Source organism: Erpetoichthys calabaricus, chromosome 1 (genome assembly GCF_900747795.2).
Source record: "Erpetoichthys calabaricus chromosome 1, fErpCal1.3, whole genome shotgun sequence".
Taxonomy (NCBI): domain Eukaryota; kingdom Metazoa; phylum Chordata; class Cladistia; order Polypteriformes; family Polypteridae; genus Erpetoichthys; species Erpetoichthys calabaricus.
Window position 1 is genome coordinate 178,381,245 of NC_041394.2, and position 16,967 is coordinate 178,398,211.

The 16,967-nt window shown below is 36.5% G+C and overlaps 1 protein-coding gene across 3 annotated transcripts in view; it reads left to right on the forward strand.

The window, feature by feature from the left end:
- The window catches only part of dyrk4 (dual-specificity tyrosine-(Y)-phosphorylation regulated kinase 4), a 143,674-nt gene that overhangs the window by 88,551 nt on the left and 38,156 nt on the right, over nt 1–16,967 (forward strand). For all 3 annotated transcript variants that reach the window (XM_028809184.2, XM_051924435.1, XM_028809190.2), the window contains 5 exons: nt 1,189–1,325; nt 3,212–3,352; nt 7,871–8,009; nt 8,514–8,595; nt 16,305–16,477. In XM_028809184.2, the coding sequence (XP_028665017.1) occupies nt 1,189–1,325; nt 3,212–3,352; nt 7,871–8,009; nt 8,514–8,595; nt 16,305–16,477 (672 nt within the window). The remainder of the gene's footprint in view (nt 1–1,188; nt 1,326–3,211; nt 3,353–7,870; nt 8,010–8,513; nt 8,596–16,304; nt 16,478–16,967) is intronic.

Genomic DNA, 16,967 nt, shown 5'->3' on the forward strand with positions numbered 1-16,967 from the left:
CTCATCTACACTGCGGTAAGACACTGCATCATATTCATTTTAAATCTGTGAATGGGTGGTAATTTCCACTCCATTAACACCTTCTGCCCACAAAAGTCAATCAACACTTCTTTGTTGCATTTAGTGTATGCTGATAGATACACTGGCCCTAGTAGGTGTGTTTGTGTGTGTCCTGCGGTGGGTTGGCACCCTGCCCAGGATTGGTTCCTGCCTTGTGCCCTGTGTTGGCTGGGATTGGCTCCAGCAGACCCCCGTGACCCTGTGTTCGGATTCAGCGGGTTGGAAAATGGATGGATGGATGATAGATACACAGTTATGTTTTGTATGTTGATAGTAACTCACACACTGACTGTAAAGCCTATCACACCAGGGTACTGAACCACATATATAAAAGCTACAATGTTAGAAATTCTCAGTGAGCTAACTTATTAAACCTTTAATGGACCTTCATTTTATATTAGATATTAGCATGTGGCCTTGTTGAAATAAATTTTCTACTAATTTACAGCTTGAAATTGGAGACATAATTGGATTTTAATATTGATTAATGAATATTTAGGATCTTGTGATGCATTGCTTTTATTGTTTAATATTATTTTAGTAAAATGTGATAGCCCTTACAGTGGAGATTCAACACAATGTAAATTTGTGAGGAGATATACTGCACTCATTATTTATAAATGGGTTTAGTTTTTCCAATGTCTTATAGTGTGTTTTTTTTTTTTTTTGCTTTTACTGTTTTGTACATACCCATAAACCGTTTTCTTAGTGTTTTTTTATTGCTATTGCTTATGTGTCGTGTTTTTCAAATTAAATTTTTCCAAATATTTTGAGTAAAGAAAATATCCCATAAACATACAGCCATGCTGTTTTAATGGATTTCTGAGAGGATGTCAGGAACTACACTTTCCTTCACAAAAAATGATAGCAATATTTAGGATAGTGCAGAGCAGGTTTTTTTCCTTCATGCTGAAGATGGATTGATGTCTTACTCAATAACAGAAGAACAATGGTAAAGGTTTTTCAGAATGCATTGAGACAATACTTGTTGCACCAACAAATGTAATAACATTGATATACAGTGAATGCAGCTAATCATTCTCAGTAATTTGATCTCAGCAATTGTATGCATTTGTCCTTTTGTAATTATGCAGTGATGTAGTTGCTCATCATTTGTTTCTTTCTTAGGTTTTACATGACCATATTGCATACAGATTTGAAGTTTTAGAAGTCATTGGAAAAGGCTCTTTTGGCCAGGTTGTCAAATGTTTAGACCACAAAACAAACGAGCTTGTTGCTATTAAGATAATCCGCAACAAGAAAAGGTAATATCTTGACCACTGTTCAAAGCTTGACAGATATTTTCAGCCAGGCTTATAATAAATTAAATATTGTCATTTTTTTAGTTGGGGAATATAAGATTTTCAGAATGGAATGTATTTTTATATAGTATATTGTACAGCTACAATTTGTAATAGAATCTGCAGCATTTCTGATTTGATTATATTGAGTATGTTTCATCTGAACCTTTAGTTTTTTACCTGCATAACTTCTGGACTCCATTTTTTTGTTGTAAATAAATCTGTCTCCTTCCTGCATTTCAAATTCCACTCATAAGCTGAACCTGCTAATTCCAGTTTCAGATGTTTCAGGATCTGATGCACTGCAAAAAATGTATATACAAAATCTAGACAAAAAGAGTTATTTTGCTTTTATTTAAGATATCTACCAATGGGTAAGTAAAAAATTACTTGACAAGATTTCTTAAATTAAGCTAAAAAATATAAGTACAAGTTTTTTGATAAGTCAATAATTCTTACAATAAGGAAAACAAGATTTAATGTCATGATATAAATACTTTTCACTTGCTTAGATTTCATTTTTTGCAGTGTACTTTTCTGTAACTTCTTGCTCCTCAACACATATTGTTATGTACATTATATTTACTTAATTATCTGATGGTAAATATGTATGATTGATCATGTGTTATGTTAATTTACATTAAGAGTTTAAACCCAACAAACAAATTAATGTGTGTTCAAAATGTAATTGCTTTTTTGCACTACAACACATGATACAAACTTATCGTGAGACTTGTTTTTCACTTACATAGACATATATCGGTAGAACCTAAAATACATGTTAGATATCTATATATCGAGAGGCAGAACAGATGTCTTCAGTAAAAATAAAAGATCCTAAATGTTGCTTGGTTTGGAATTACATGGAGCGAAATGGTGACAGAGTTTACAGGAAACTGTGTAACACTGTGCTGAAATACAAAAGCAGCACATCAACAGAAACAAGCACCCATTTAGAGAGGCCAGACTGCAGCAATCTACCTATTGTCTATTTAGTAGCACATTGTATTCTTACATTCCATTACATGAAGGAAGTCTGGCAGGTGAAAACAGTAATACCACAGAAACAACATTTTACATATCTAACAATATTGCTAAGAAACTTTTTTGGTAAGAAAGTAGTGATACATTCACCTTTCAGTTCATGTTAATTTTTATATTAACAATGCATGGATAAAACATTCTCTGGGAAAATTTTTCTTGCAGTATTGTCTGTGGTATTAAATACAATGTATGTTTTTAATGATCAGCAGTTATTAATTTATTAAATGTCAAAACTATCAGTTCTGAAATGTGATCAAAATTCATATCCCTAGTTGGCAGTTATCTGAATTAGCTTAGAACAACACATTTACATCATATTTACACATTTTGTAAATCTGGAGCATGAACAAGTGAAACATGATAAAATAACCTTGTAATCTGCAGTCTAGTGCTTTAAACATCATTAATCATGTGCGGTTACTGATTACTGAATAATTCATGGATGCAGGGTTTCTCCTCATTGAGAAAAACTGTTGAAGTGCGGCTTGTCAGATTGATGATCTTGTGGTCAAGGAAGATTACATGTGTTCTACTGTAGATATATTTCTGTTTTGTAGAGGAAGCCAGATTAACAGATCACAAAGTAACAAGTAACAGAATTTTCAACTGTTTCAATCACTGAATCATTGTTACCATTCTTTACATACAAGCAAGCTTACTGTAAGCAAGCATTGGAGTGTAAATAATTTATTTGTAGTTTCAAGTTAAATTCAGAAGATTGAATACACTTTAAAACAGATGAGACCTTGGCATGAAATGTAGGTGTTGGTTCATAGCTTTGTCACACATTTTCTTTTCTTTCACAGATTTCATCATCAAGCCCTGGTGGAACTAAAAATACTTGATGCACTTCGTAGAAATGACAAAGAAAATGCTTACAATGTCATACATATGAAGGATTACTTTTATTTCCGAAATCACCTCTGTATTTCTTTTGAACTTTTGGGGTAGGTAAAGATATATACTTGGTAGTGTTATTATGATAATTAAACAGGTGGTTATGTCTGTATTAGTAGAAGCTAAGGGCTTTCACATATTTACACAGTGTACTTAAAAAGGCCCATACTAACTGTGTTAATAAAATGTCCACTTTTTGGCACTCATATGTAATAATGTATTTGGTACTTTAGTTATTTGTTATATATGTACTTTAACATTTGAAAGGCCACATGCAATATCATGTGTGCAATTCAAAGTGCAGGAATTACAACCCTGTGGTTCTTCACATTATCAAAGCCTAGCCTAGAAGCAACTGATGGAACCATTGAATTGAACAGCTCCTTTTTATAAGGTACAATTAATTTGGGGTGTGAAGTGAATAGCCTTGACACACGGAAAATATTTGGGGCAGCCAACTGTATACTTGAATCCAGGCTGCAAAAAGGCAAGTATTTAGTACAGATGTGTACAGAGTTGAGTCCAAAACAGAACTGAGTAAAAGCAGGATGTGGTCTGGCTTTTATGGCTGGTTGACGGAAGTGAAGTCATTGGGGCTGAAACCAGGCAGAATTTCCTGTGTGGCCTGTCAACCAAACGGTATTCCTTTTAGGAACACGGGAAGCACACATAAACCTTTCCCAGAAAGCCTCTAGTCAAGATAGGTCCGTTTGCTTTAATACATTAAAAGTTCCCGCTGGTACACATAAGGAGGCAAACCTGACAAAATTAACATAGTCTGCCTTCAATTTCCATAACATATGCATTCATGTGAACAGTATCAGCTAAAGTGAGATTTAGTTTCAACAAAAGCCAAAACAAGTGAAAGTATATATTATTTGGACAAACTTTTTCCAATATGAGCTATGGAGCATCTTGTTAGGGAAAAGGGGATTATAGCACTGGTTGTGGCTTTATGACTGCACCATGTAGAAGGTAGAATAAATTGTGAAAAGAATATGGGATGATGTTGTTTTCATTAAGTAAAATATCAGTGGATGTAATCATTTTTGAAGATGAGTACTAATATGTTAACCTTGAACTTGTGGGTTTGGTAGGAACAATATGGAGGAACACGCCTTGAGCAAATAAAGCTATTGTCCAAAGGTGAACAAAGGCTCAGGTAGTGGGAAGAAGAGAGGCTAGAGATAGTAATGTGGGGTGAGAAGAGAGTATTTGTGCTGTATCAGGATGGGAATGTGTTTTAGGCAATCTATTCTTTTTATAGAAGCAGTACCTTTTAATAAGGTCCATGGGGGAGGCACTAAGTTATTATTTATCTTGTTTATTTCAGCTTCATTTTATTAAATTATTAAATTCAGTTTATTTTTCTACTGCATTTAACACTGAGCACAAGCTCAGAGAGCCTCTTCACTGTACTTCATATATGTGACAATACATTTATACTTATTAAAGTTGCACACATTCACAGGTATAATGCAATAACAGTCAATTGGCAAACACTACATTAACATGGCTTAAAACAATATTATTCTAAGTTCTTACTGTAATCATCCTTTCCTTGTATTTATCATTTTATTAATATGCCACCTTTATACAGCCACATTTTTTTCCTTGGGACTTACTTGGGTTTGGGGGTTACACCGAAAAAAAATGGCATGTCAGATTAAAATAAAAAAATATGTACATTGGTTGCACATAATAAAATTGTTTTTATCAAAAATAATTTAAGTGTGCTTAATGCACTTAATATATGCTGAAACAACATAATACTTTTATATAAAATGAATAAAACTTTTTCATTCTCTGTTAAATTAATTATGTTAAATGAACATGTCAATAAAACATAATATTTTAACAATTGTTTTATATACTGTACTTAAACTTAAAAAATGCACCTCACTGAGTTACTTAGCTATAACCTTTTTAGGTTGTCAATTATATTTGTTCCAGTATCATTTTATAGTTCATGTTCAAAGTTATTAATAAGAAATAAACTAGTTTTATTTGGTAAAAACAATACAAACCAACAAAAATACAAAAGATTATTATTCAAAAGCTCAAATGTACAACAGTTGTACAAGAACACTGCTGAGCCAGAATGCCATGAAAAATGTATAACTAAATATGAACACCTTGGATAGAGTGTTATATTATAAAATATATTTATGTAACTGTATATATTATAGAATAAATGTTAAATATTAGTAAAATATAAAGTGCAAAAATTGCTGCTCAGCACCTTCTTTCACAAAATAATTTTTTTATATATTCAAACGAGCAAATTCGGCAGCTGCATTGTATTGTATTTGGTTGTATTATTTATTTGTCTGTATTAATAGTATTTATCTGTTGAGCAATATTATGATAATACTAATGAACAGCAATGCTGAAAGTAGCTGACCCGTAACGAAAGTCAGAACTTTTTTTTTTTTAACGTACATAAATGTACCCGTACTGAGTGAGTAAATCTAGACAACTTAATACTACATTTACTGACTTGTGGCAGTAGTTGGTGAGCGTAGTTTGATAAAACATTAAAATAGAATACAAGGAAAAATGTAAAACGGAGTAACGTTAGCCTGTGTGATTAAGTGTTTTAAATGAATATCTGAATATTTCTCATGTGTGTGTTAACTGTTATTTCACTAAACTTTTGCTCTCAACTGGCAACAATAACTCACACCCATAACCTGTTGCTTCTTTGAAAGTCACATGACTTTACCCGCCAAGTTATCCAACCTCCGTTGACGATGAATCCGCTTGGTGCTTATTAATTTCCGGTGAGGACTAAATATAACTATTTTGACTTCTACCTAAATGACTGAAATTAGTATATTGTACATCCCACTAGATTCAATAAATTAAACATGATTGAGTTATGTTCAAAAGTGGAACATAAACAATACATATAATATGAAGTAAATACTTTTTTGTAAATGTAACAACCTGCCATTTGGTGAATGTAATTGTACTTAGTTTTAAATTATTTTTGTTGGAAGAGTAAGTTTACTATAAATATTCATGCATTGTATTAAAAAAACAAAACAATTTCACTTTATCTTTAACAAGTTGTTTGTTAAGTGCACATTTAAATCATGACATTACATCATTTATAGTTTTTGTAATTGATCACTGCACAAAAGGAAGTTTTTGTAGTTATGTTGTAAAAGTTGATTCTTTTGCAAAGAAAGTAAATGCATAATAATGAAAAGCATTTCTTTCACTTGACCATAAGCATTAAATCTTGTTATTTTTACATATTCAACACATTTTCTTCTTTATGTTTAAATTTAGCTCTTCTTAACATTATGATAATTACTATCAGTGCTGCAAATTCAGAATTCGGTGAGAATGAAGCCGACGTCTATAAATATAACTTAAAAACTAAGTCTGTGTATTGTATTACTGTCACTGTATACCTTAGTTAATGCCTTAATTAGTGAGGTATCTCTTTTCTATACCACATAGCGGTGTAAAAGATCCTGTTACAGTCTGAAGTGCAGTCTGAAATGTAACAATTACATTTAAGACAAAGTAAATAAAGAATATTGATCTAGACATGTTAAAAGGGCAATTCACTAGTTTGCTGAAAATCATTAAACAAATATTTTATATTACTGTTAATTCTGTCTGTTAAAGCAGACAATATAATTTAATGAATAGCACTTATCCACAGTTAAAGCACCTGTCATGTAATCCATTACCTTACTGATCAACAAAGATGTATTCTATTCATCGAAAGCCTAATTGTACTAGTATAATAATGCTCTGACAGGTTTTCCTGGTGACTGACCCAGTATTTATACCCCAGCTTTGGAAAGTGGATCTTTGCAGATATGTGTGTTAGAAAAAAGTAGATGATCAAATTGTAAACTACATACAGTAGAAGAGAATAACTTTTTTTTCTCAATTGTACCAAAATGGGAAAAGCTTGTACTTAAATACAGATATTTCTCAAACTTCTCAAAAAATCTTATTGGGCTGCTAGTGGGATACTTTTCTATGGCTAAATGTGTGCAGATACAAAACCACTGTTGTCTTCATGAGTAAAGTGTACATTTTTCACATAATTTTGTCTCATTTAATTTTTTTCTGTTTAGATGTTTTAGTGTATATAATTTTATAGTTAGCTTTTGTTTGAAGTAAAACATGTCAATTCTAATGTTGTAATGTTAAATTCCTTGACAAATGAAGGTTTTGCCTACTGGAAAAAAAAAATTAAATAAATAAATGAACTATTGTGCATTATTGATGAGCTTATATCGCCATCTACTGCAAATCTTGTAGCTCTTTCATAAGGAATTGGAGGGAAAATTCAAACTGTATGTACATCTTAACTTTATTCGTAATGGATTCTCAATTCTTTCCTTGCAATGTGCCTGATTTGTTGAAATAAAAAAAAATTAGCTAAAATAACTTGTCTATAAAATTAATGTTTTTTCATAATATTTACATTTTTATTGTTTTATATAATGGCATTAACTTAATGCTTAATGCTAAGATAATTTGCCTCTTTTTACTTAATTGCTTTAGAAATATGTATTAACAGCAGACTTTTTCCACAGGCTTAACTTGTATGAGCTTATAAAGAAAAACAACTTTCAAGGATTTAGCATGGCCCTCATACGTCGCTTTACCTATGCCATACTGAAATGCCTACAGTTGCTGCACCGTGAGAAGATCATCCACTGTGACCTTAAACCAGTAAGAAAATGTAGTGTACTTCAGATTATGAAATTCATGGGCCTCTTCTTTCTACAGTCACACTAAAAATAAGGAGGAGGAAGAGCAGAAAACTAAAAAAGAAAAAAAAAAAGTAACTCCAAACATTTCTATTGTTGAAATTGCGAACAGTTGGAAATCCCATTAAAACTATATCAGCCCTATCAAAATAGTTGTTTATTAAATTATTACATTTTTTATAAACTGCTGTATGAACAACGTATGTAATAGTATAGTGGTCTAGAGCTCTTCCCTTTGTCTTTTTACGTTTTGAAAATAACTACAATACTTTGAATGTTTTGCTATTGCAGTAGTGAAGCACGTCCTTTCAGATAAGCAGGTTATAAGCAATATATATGCATTTTTCTCAGCTTACATGTCATTGGTACATAACACAAAGGACATTGTTCTTCTGTTTTTTCATGTCTGTAATCATATTGTAATATGGATACAAAGTTTAACATCCTATTCCTCTTTTTAATTAAGGAAAATATTCTACTATTCCAGAAGGGACAGGGAACAATTAAAGTGATTGATTTTGGATCAAGCTGCTATGAACACCAAAGAGGTTAGAAACTTTAATATACTATCCATCCATCCATCCTCTTCTGCTTATCCGAGGTCGGGTCGTGGGGGCAGCAGCTTGAGCAGAGATGCCCAGACTTCCCTCTCCCTGGCCACTTCTTCTAGCTATTCTGGGGGAATCCCAAGGCGTTCCCAGGCCAGCCGGGAGACATAGTCCCTCCAGCGTGTCCTGGGTCTTCCCTGGGGCCTCCTCCCGGTTGGACGTGCCCGGAACACCTCACCAGGGAGGCGTCCAGGAGGCATCCTGATCAGATGCCCAAGCCACCTCATCTGACTCCTCTCGATGCGGAGGAGCAGCGGCTCTACTCTGAGCCCCTCCCGGATGATTGAGCTTCTCACCCTATCTTTAAGGGAGAGCCCAGACACCCTGCGGAGAAAACTCATTTCAGCCGCTTGTATTCGCGATCTCGTTCTTTCGGTCACTACCCATAGCTCATGACCATAGGTGAGGGTAGGAACATAGATCGACTGGTAAATTGAGAGCTTTGCCTTATGGCTCAGCTCCTTTTTCACCACGACAGACCGATGCAGAGCCCGCATCACTGTGGATGCCGCACCGATCCGCCTGTCGATCTCACGCTCCATTCTTCCCTCACTCGTGAACAAGACCCCAAGATACTTGAACTCCTCCACTTGGGGCAGGATCTCGCTCCCAACCCTGAGAGGGCACTCCACCTTTTTCCGGCTGAGGACCATGGTCTTGGATTTGGAGGTGCTGATTCCCATCCCAGCCGCTTCACACTCAGCTGCGAACCGATCCAGAGAGAGCTGAAGATCACGGCCTGATGAAGCAAACAGGACAACATCATCTGCAAAAAGCAGTGACTCAATCCTGAGTCTACCAAGCCGGACCCCCCTCAACACCCTGGCTGCGCCTAGAAATTCTGTCCATAAAAGTTATGAACAGAATCGGTGACAAAGGGCAGCCCTGGTGGAGTCCAGCTCTCACTGGAAACGGGTTTGACTTACTGCTGGCAATGCGGACCAAGCTCTGGCACCGATCGTACAGGGACCGAACAGCTCTTATCAGGGGGTCTGGTACCCCATACTCTCGGAGCACCCCCCACAGGATTCCCCGAGGGACACGGTCGAACACCTTTTCCAAGTCCACAAAAACACATGTAGACTGGTTGGGCGAACTCCCATGCACCCTCCAGGACCCTGCTAAGGGTGTAGAGCTGGTCCACTGTTCCGCGACCAGGACGAAAAACCACACTGTTCCTCCTGAATCCGAGGTTCGACTATCCGACGGACCCTCCTATCCAGAACCCCCGAATAGACTTTTCCAGGGAGGCTGAGGAGTGTGATCCCTCTGTAGTTAGAACACAACTACAGAGGAACTTTAATATACTGTATGAGATTATTTAATCTATACTGAACTTTTCTTTATTATTAACAAAAAACATGTGCATTGCAGCGCTGTGGTAATGTGCCTTACTGGCATTACCTGTAATTAAATAAAATTTGTTAAGTGTCCTCTGCAGTGTTGAGAGGCATTTGTTTGGGATAAAAAGTTAAAGTATAAAGAAAGGAAACTTGCCGTTTTCCTTTTTATAGAATGCAGACAGACGTCTTCACTGACCTTATTAGCGCCTTTTGGGGAGTGTCGCGGTGGGTCTCGTGTAGACTGGAGAGACAGCCTTGCCATTAACCTGCCGGAATGGCATTGTCGGTCCTCCACTCCTGCATGTGCCTCCCGTGACCCCATAACATTAAAGGAGTAAAAGAAAGTGTGAAGCGTCGTAGTATTAGTTTACCGCGGTTTTAGAAAAGGGATCCCATGTTTGTAGTTGTTGTCTGGGCAGTAACTCAGGGGAAGGATGTAAAAATGGTAAGTGCTTACGTTCACTTAAGGCAGAAGTGCAGTTCGCGTCTCAAAAGCCGGGACAGCTATGCGCGCGCGCACCGGCTGCTTGAACTATTATAGTATTTTTGCAGGGCAGGAGACGCCACTTCTCGCAGACGCATTCTCGTCATTGCATGCTTACAGAGGGATGACGTAGGAAAGTTTAATTGGTTGGCGCGAGGGCGCCAAATACAAAAGGGAATCATGGCCTCTAGAGGCGGTTCTTTCTTTCTGACTAGATCGTTTTAGAGAAAGGTACTTGGTAGAGAACAGCGTTTTGAATTTACCAAGCATTACGGCTTGTGCCTTGCTTTTTGTAAATATTTTTTCTTGTACATATATATATATATATATATATCTAGAGTAACTTTGGTGGAGGTATTTATTTGGGTTGTGGTTATTGGTGCTCTGTTTATTTTTGTATATACATTTTTTCTGTATTTTGTAGTACTAGGGTGTTGTACCGTGTTAGCCATTATGAATGTAGAGAAAAGCCAAGCAAAATGACACCTTTTATTGGCTAACTAAAAAGATTACAATATGCAAGCTTTCGAGGCAACTCAGGCCCCTTCTTCAGGCAAGATGTTACATCTTGCCTGAAGAAGGGGCCTGAGTTGCCTCAAAAGCTTGCATATTGTAATCTTTTTAGTTAGCATTTTAGTTAGCCAATAAAAGGTGTCATTTTGCTTGGCTTTTCTGTATTTTGAATATTTTTGTTTTGGTGATTCCTGTATACACTGTTTGAAGGAGCAGCTTCCTGACTTGGAGCACTGTGGAGGAAGATAGCTTCATTTTGGTTCGTGTATATATGGTTTTAACTAGTTTGTATGCAGTATTCTTTTTCATTTGGGACTTTCATTCAATTCATTTTTCATTTGGGACTTTCGTTCGTGTATATATGGTTTTAACTAGTTTGTATGCAGTATTCTTTTTCATTTGGGACTTTCATTCAATACTATAAATACTGTATATAGTCACTATTTTTGGGCTTCATTTACTTACTGTTTTTGTGTGTCCTTTGCGGTATTGGACTGTGTATTAATATATATAGTCCGCAGGACATTATTTTTGTTTTCTTTAAGTGCACCTGTAAATAAAATCATTTTATTTTTCAAAAACCCAACCCTTTTTGTGTCCGTGTCTCCCTGTCTTACACCATCATCCTGGTCACGCTCGGTCTCACATACTAGACACCTAGAGTGTAGGCTGGTGATCCTAATTCCCACTACACGGGGTGTCACAAGCGCACTGAAGAGCATTGGAAGCTTTTTGTAAGTGGTCTCCGTTTCCTGGTTAAGTAACTTCTGTGTAGAGCAGTGTTTCCCAACTGTTTCTGCAGTAGAACACTTTTTGTGACCAAAAACATCCAAAGGCACACCATTATTTTACTAACCACAAACACATTATATGTCACACACACACTCAACTGGACGAGCGGAAGACAGTAAAAAAGCAGCTCCAAGATCAACATTCATATACACGGCACTTACTGAGCACCTTGGTGGCATCTCCAGGCTGATTTCTCCCTTTGCCTGCCCTTCTGTGCCTCAGAGGCAACTTGTATGCCCACTATCCACCAGCCCTGTGAGGCTTGCTAGAGAACACACACCCAGGCACTCTAGCAGTCAGGAGACACGTCTAGAGTGCTGTAAGTGCTGTGTCTGCAACATTGCGATCATGGAGCTGCTTTTGTACCAGCTACTACATGTACTCCAGTCTTCCATAGATAGGTCTTGACAGCCTGTGAAGCTTATCCTTCTCAGGTTCAGTCACAGGAACACTACACTATACTACTATTTCCACGGCACACTTGGGTAGCTCTCACAGCGCACCACTGTGCCTCATCACATTGATTGGTGTAAAGTTTGCATCACTGGGTTCCTGTGATTTTCTTTCAAGCATATATGTGTCATTTAACTGTCAGAAAACCTGTGGTCAGATTAGTGAAGCTAAATTTCCATTGACAGAGTGGATGTGTGGGCACATTGGTATGTCCTGTGATGGTGTGACATTCTGTCCAGGGCAACTGATTTTTCCTAATACACTGCAGAGGGACAAACATTTGTGCTATACAATGCATCAGCTAGTGGTTGGATTTAAAATATATTTGATGACTCTAAATACTTTTGCAGTATAAAGAAGAGAAACCTGCAGCTGTCTATAAACTTAAGGCCCAATGTTGGATAAATGCATCAAAATAATATTTTATAAATTAAGCACAATGAATAAATTATTACAGGAAAATTAAATCCCCTTTCTGTCTCACTGTTTGAGAGCATACAGTGTACAAACCTTTATCTGACAAAATGTCTAATTTATTAATTAAACATCTCATAAATGCCACAAGCTAATTTGGCCTATCAACGTTTGGTCCTTGACCATAGTTCAGGGGAGACTAAATGACCTACAGTTCTCTGGAGCCTACCTGAAACATGTAATGGAGGGAAAAGGCCAGGGGCCTCATGTATAAACGGTGCGTACGCACAGAAATGTTGCATACAAACGTTTCCACGCTCAAATCGCAATGTATAAAACCTGAACTTGGCGTAAAGCCACGCACATTTCCACGGTACCTCATACCCTGGCATACGCAATTTCTCCGCTCGGTTTTGCAGACTGGCGGCACCCAGCGTCAAAGCAGTGCTACTGTTCCTGTGTGGTCACCCTTTCTTTCTTAGACCCACATTCCTGACGCGGCTTTATAAATACACTGAAGTTAACTGCATATTGTTTATTAGTGTAATGCATCTGATTGTAATTAACCTGTGGCAATATAATGGTCCAGGGAATATCCATAGTATTACAAATACCATAACTGCTTTAGCGTTGTTACGCTCACTGCATCTTCTTCTTCTTTCAGCTGCTCCCGTTAAGTGTTGCCACAGCGGATCATCTTTTTCCATATTACTCTCACTGCACCACTCGGTGTATTTATATCACTGTATCTGAGTGAGGAATAACAGCAGCAGCTGATCCGAAAAAGAATTATCGGTATACAGTTTCAAGCACACACTACCTCAACCACGGCAAAACGCGTCAAAGCCATTCCTGTACGGACCTCGCGTTTCAGAAACAGTTTCATCCCAAGAACTATAAACATACCCAATCAGTCCATCAAGTGCTCCTTGTAGAACTGTTTGTACTTATAAGTGCAATTACTGGTACCCCACTGTAAACTTGCACTACAGTTATAATATTGCACAACCTGCGCCACTTTATAAAGTGCGTATGATGACGATATCATTTTTAAGATGAAATGCAGCAAAATATGTTGCTTATAGTATACAGATAAAACTTTAACTTTATTTAAATAATCTGTATTGTTAATAATTAAACATGTGAGGACACGGTGCCGCAGCGGTAGCTAGTTCACGGATAGCTCCTGCCTTGCGCTGTATTATTGCTAGTGCTGACGCGACACTGGAAGGATAGACGGATAGAATAATTAAACATGTACTACGAAGATATTTCAATGTTCCTTAAAAGTTTTGAAGAATCGGCGTTCTAAGCTTACAGATGGCTTAACGTCTATTACAGAGCTGATTGTGTGGCGATTGGGTATTTGGAGAAAAAAATGGCGCAGCAAGCCTCTTGCGTGAGATATGAACAATCACTGCGCCACCGTGTTCCCATGTTTAATAACATGCTTTCATTCCTATCATCATGAAAAAGATATCACTTATACATCTCAGTATTTTAATTATTCAGAGAGCTGTAATATCACGAATGCAATGGATTCTGTGTCCTGTCGGAGAAAGAGAAAGAACCGAAGCACGTAGTGATTCACACACATAGAGCACATAGAAGATCAAATACAGAACAAAGCATTTAACGTGCTACTTGAAAAACTAGTAAAATAAATGATTTTAAGATGAAGTTTATGATGTTCTACTTTAATGACAAAATAAACTACATGATTACAGTGGAAATTTCGAGATTAAAGTTGACATTTCGTGCTTTTTTCCCACTGTGTGCCTATTTTTTTTTCTCTGTACCCTAATAAGCTTTCATATGACACTCAGACAGTGGGCTACGAGTTGCCTTTTCACGCCGACTTTGATATGTGACTTCTTTTTTATTTCGGGCACTGTGTGACTTTGTGAACTTGAGCTTTCGAGTTTCTCCGACACTATGTCACTCGATCAACTTCCTTTTGTTGATTATACCACTGTTTAAACCAACAAATAGTACGTTTTTCCTTTGCCTCCACTTGGTATTCGCTGAAATTCTTATATTTTCCCCCGTGCTTTTCCCATTGTCTTTTCACAGAAGGCTATTTATATTGATTTGCATATTCAAAGAGGCGTAATTCTGGGAGGAGTTGGGGCGGGACAGAAGGCGCATGCACATGTGTTACTTTTCACACTGATCGGGATTTATGTAGTGGAAGAACGTGAAAGTTTGTGTGTGCACAGATTCCTGCATCTGGATTTTTCTGTGTGTACGCACATTCCCGCTTTTGTGCTTACGCCATGTTATAGTGTGAGTTCTACGCACAGCGTTATACATGAGGCCCCAGGTGTCTTCATACCTCTAGTTCCAATATGTTCTGTCTGGGAGTTTCACTTTCCTTAAGCAGTCTGGGAGATATACTACTTGGGTTCTAATAGTCCACCCTTTTTTCAGAATAATAATAATGCATTTTATTTATACGGCACTTTACATTAGCAGTAAATCTCAAAGTGCTATATAAAAAGTTTAAACAAAGGCAAAGCAAGATAAAAAAAGAGATAAAACAACAACAATTATAGCATTCTTGTTAATAAGCTTTCCTAAATAGAGAAGTCTTTAGCTGTTTTTTAAAACAGCCCACAATCTGCTGTGTTCTTTGCCTTTCTAGTAGGGCATTCCAGAGCCGTGGAGCAGCGGCTGCAAAGGCTCGGTCACCCATTGTGTGAAGTTTGGTCACAGAGGGGCGAAGGCGGAAGGTATTTGCAAAAGGGAGGTTTCTTGCAGTAGATTGTAGTATAAGGAGTTCCTTGAGATATTGTGGAGCATTTCCATGGATGCATTGGTGAGTAAACAAACAGAATTTGTATTCGATGTGGAGATGGATAGGGAGCCAATGAAGTGACCAAAGGATTGGTGAAATGTGTTCATATTTCCGCACCCTTTTTTCAGAGTCTGTATTTTCACAATATAAGACAATTAATTAATCAGCAAAAATATAAGTAAATTAATTAATAAGTAATATGTTTATTATACATAGTTTTTTTTGTAAAATAATATTTAAATATTTTCAAATAAAATTATTTTTCATAGCATTTACTTTATGTTTTGTGATTTTTTTTAACTTATATGCCATACAAATATCCTTTATTGATTTTCAAATCAGTTTTTCCGGCTCAAGGACATATAGAGGCGGTGTACATGCACCCAAACCTACTGGGAAGCAATGCAGTCTATCACAGACCATACTCTTTGACACACACTTACACACACACACACACAAACATAAAAACCCTCACCTGCTTTCAACAATCAGTTTAGAGCTACAGTTTCATTTTCTAGTAAGGAGAATATAATAACAGAAAAGTCACTCAAATAAACATATGTTTGTTATGAAATTTATAGTTTTGCTTAGAATGTATTTATATTACCTCACACTGTCATTGTTACATACAAGATGATTAAGTGAATATAGTGCTTAAATGTATGCCTCAATGTCTGCTGTTCACTCTCAGCCTCTAACCCACTGTGTGACCCTGGACCAGTTATTTAAACTATGTGTACTGCAGTTCTAAAAAATAGTTCATTTAGCCAACTGAAATAGTGGTCAATATAGAAATAAGTTTTTGATATATCATAAAAATAATTTTTTTAAATTGTTTTTCTTTTCATATCAGTCTATACATACATCCAAAGCAGGTTCTATCGTTCTCCAGAAGTGATTCTAGGCCACCCATATGGTATGGCGATTGATATGTGGAGTTTGGGCTGCATATTGGCTGAACTATACTCTGGTTATCCCCTTTTCCCTGGAGAGAATGAAGGGGAACAGTTAGCTTGTATTATGGAGGTAAGAAATGTTTACTGTACTTTTAGTAGATGACCAGAACTGGTAGCAATATTATTTTTATTAGGAAATTATTTCTGCCATTCTGTCTTACTTTTTGCTTTTGAGTCTTTTTGTTGTGCTATTGTCATCATACAAGGTGACATACTGCTTGCTATTACCTGTACTTTATATTAGCCCTATTATGAAATACAATTTAACTTGAAATGCCAGGTTGACAAACTTAACTGTGAATACTGTTTATTAGTTTACACTAATATAGGCATTTTGAGCTTGCATTACATATACTGTAAAAGCTATATAATGAACAATGTAAGTTTTAACTTTATTGGCCAAGTATGAGTGAGCATGGATGATCTAATTCAGGACTAAACTTAAAAAGGCTTAAATTTCAAAAGCTAGGCATTTAAAGTCAAGGTAGGACTGGAAACATAAAGTAGACTTGGTTCTGAAACCCTAAGCAGTCTTATGGTCTTCCACAAAAAAGGACACG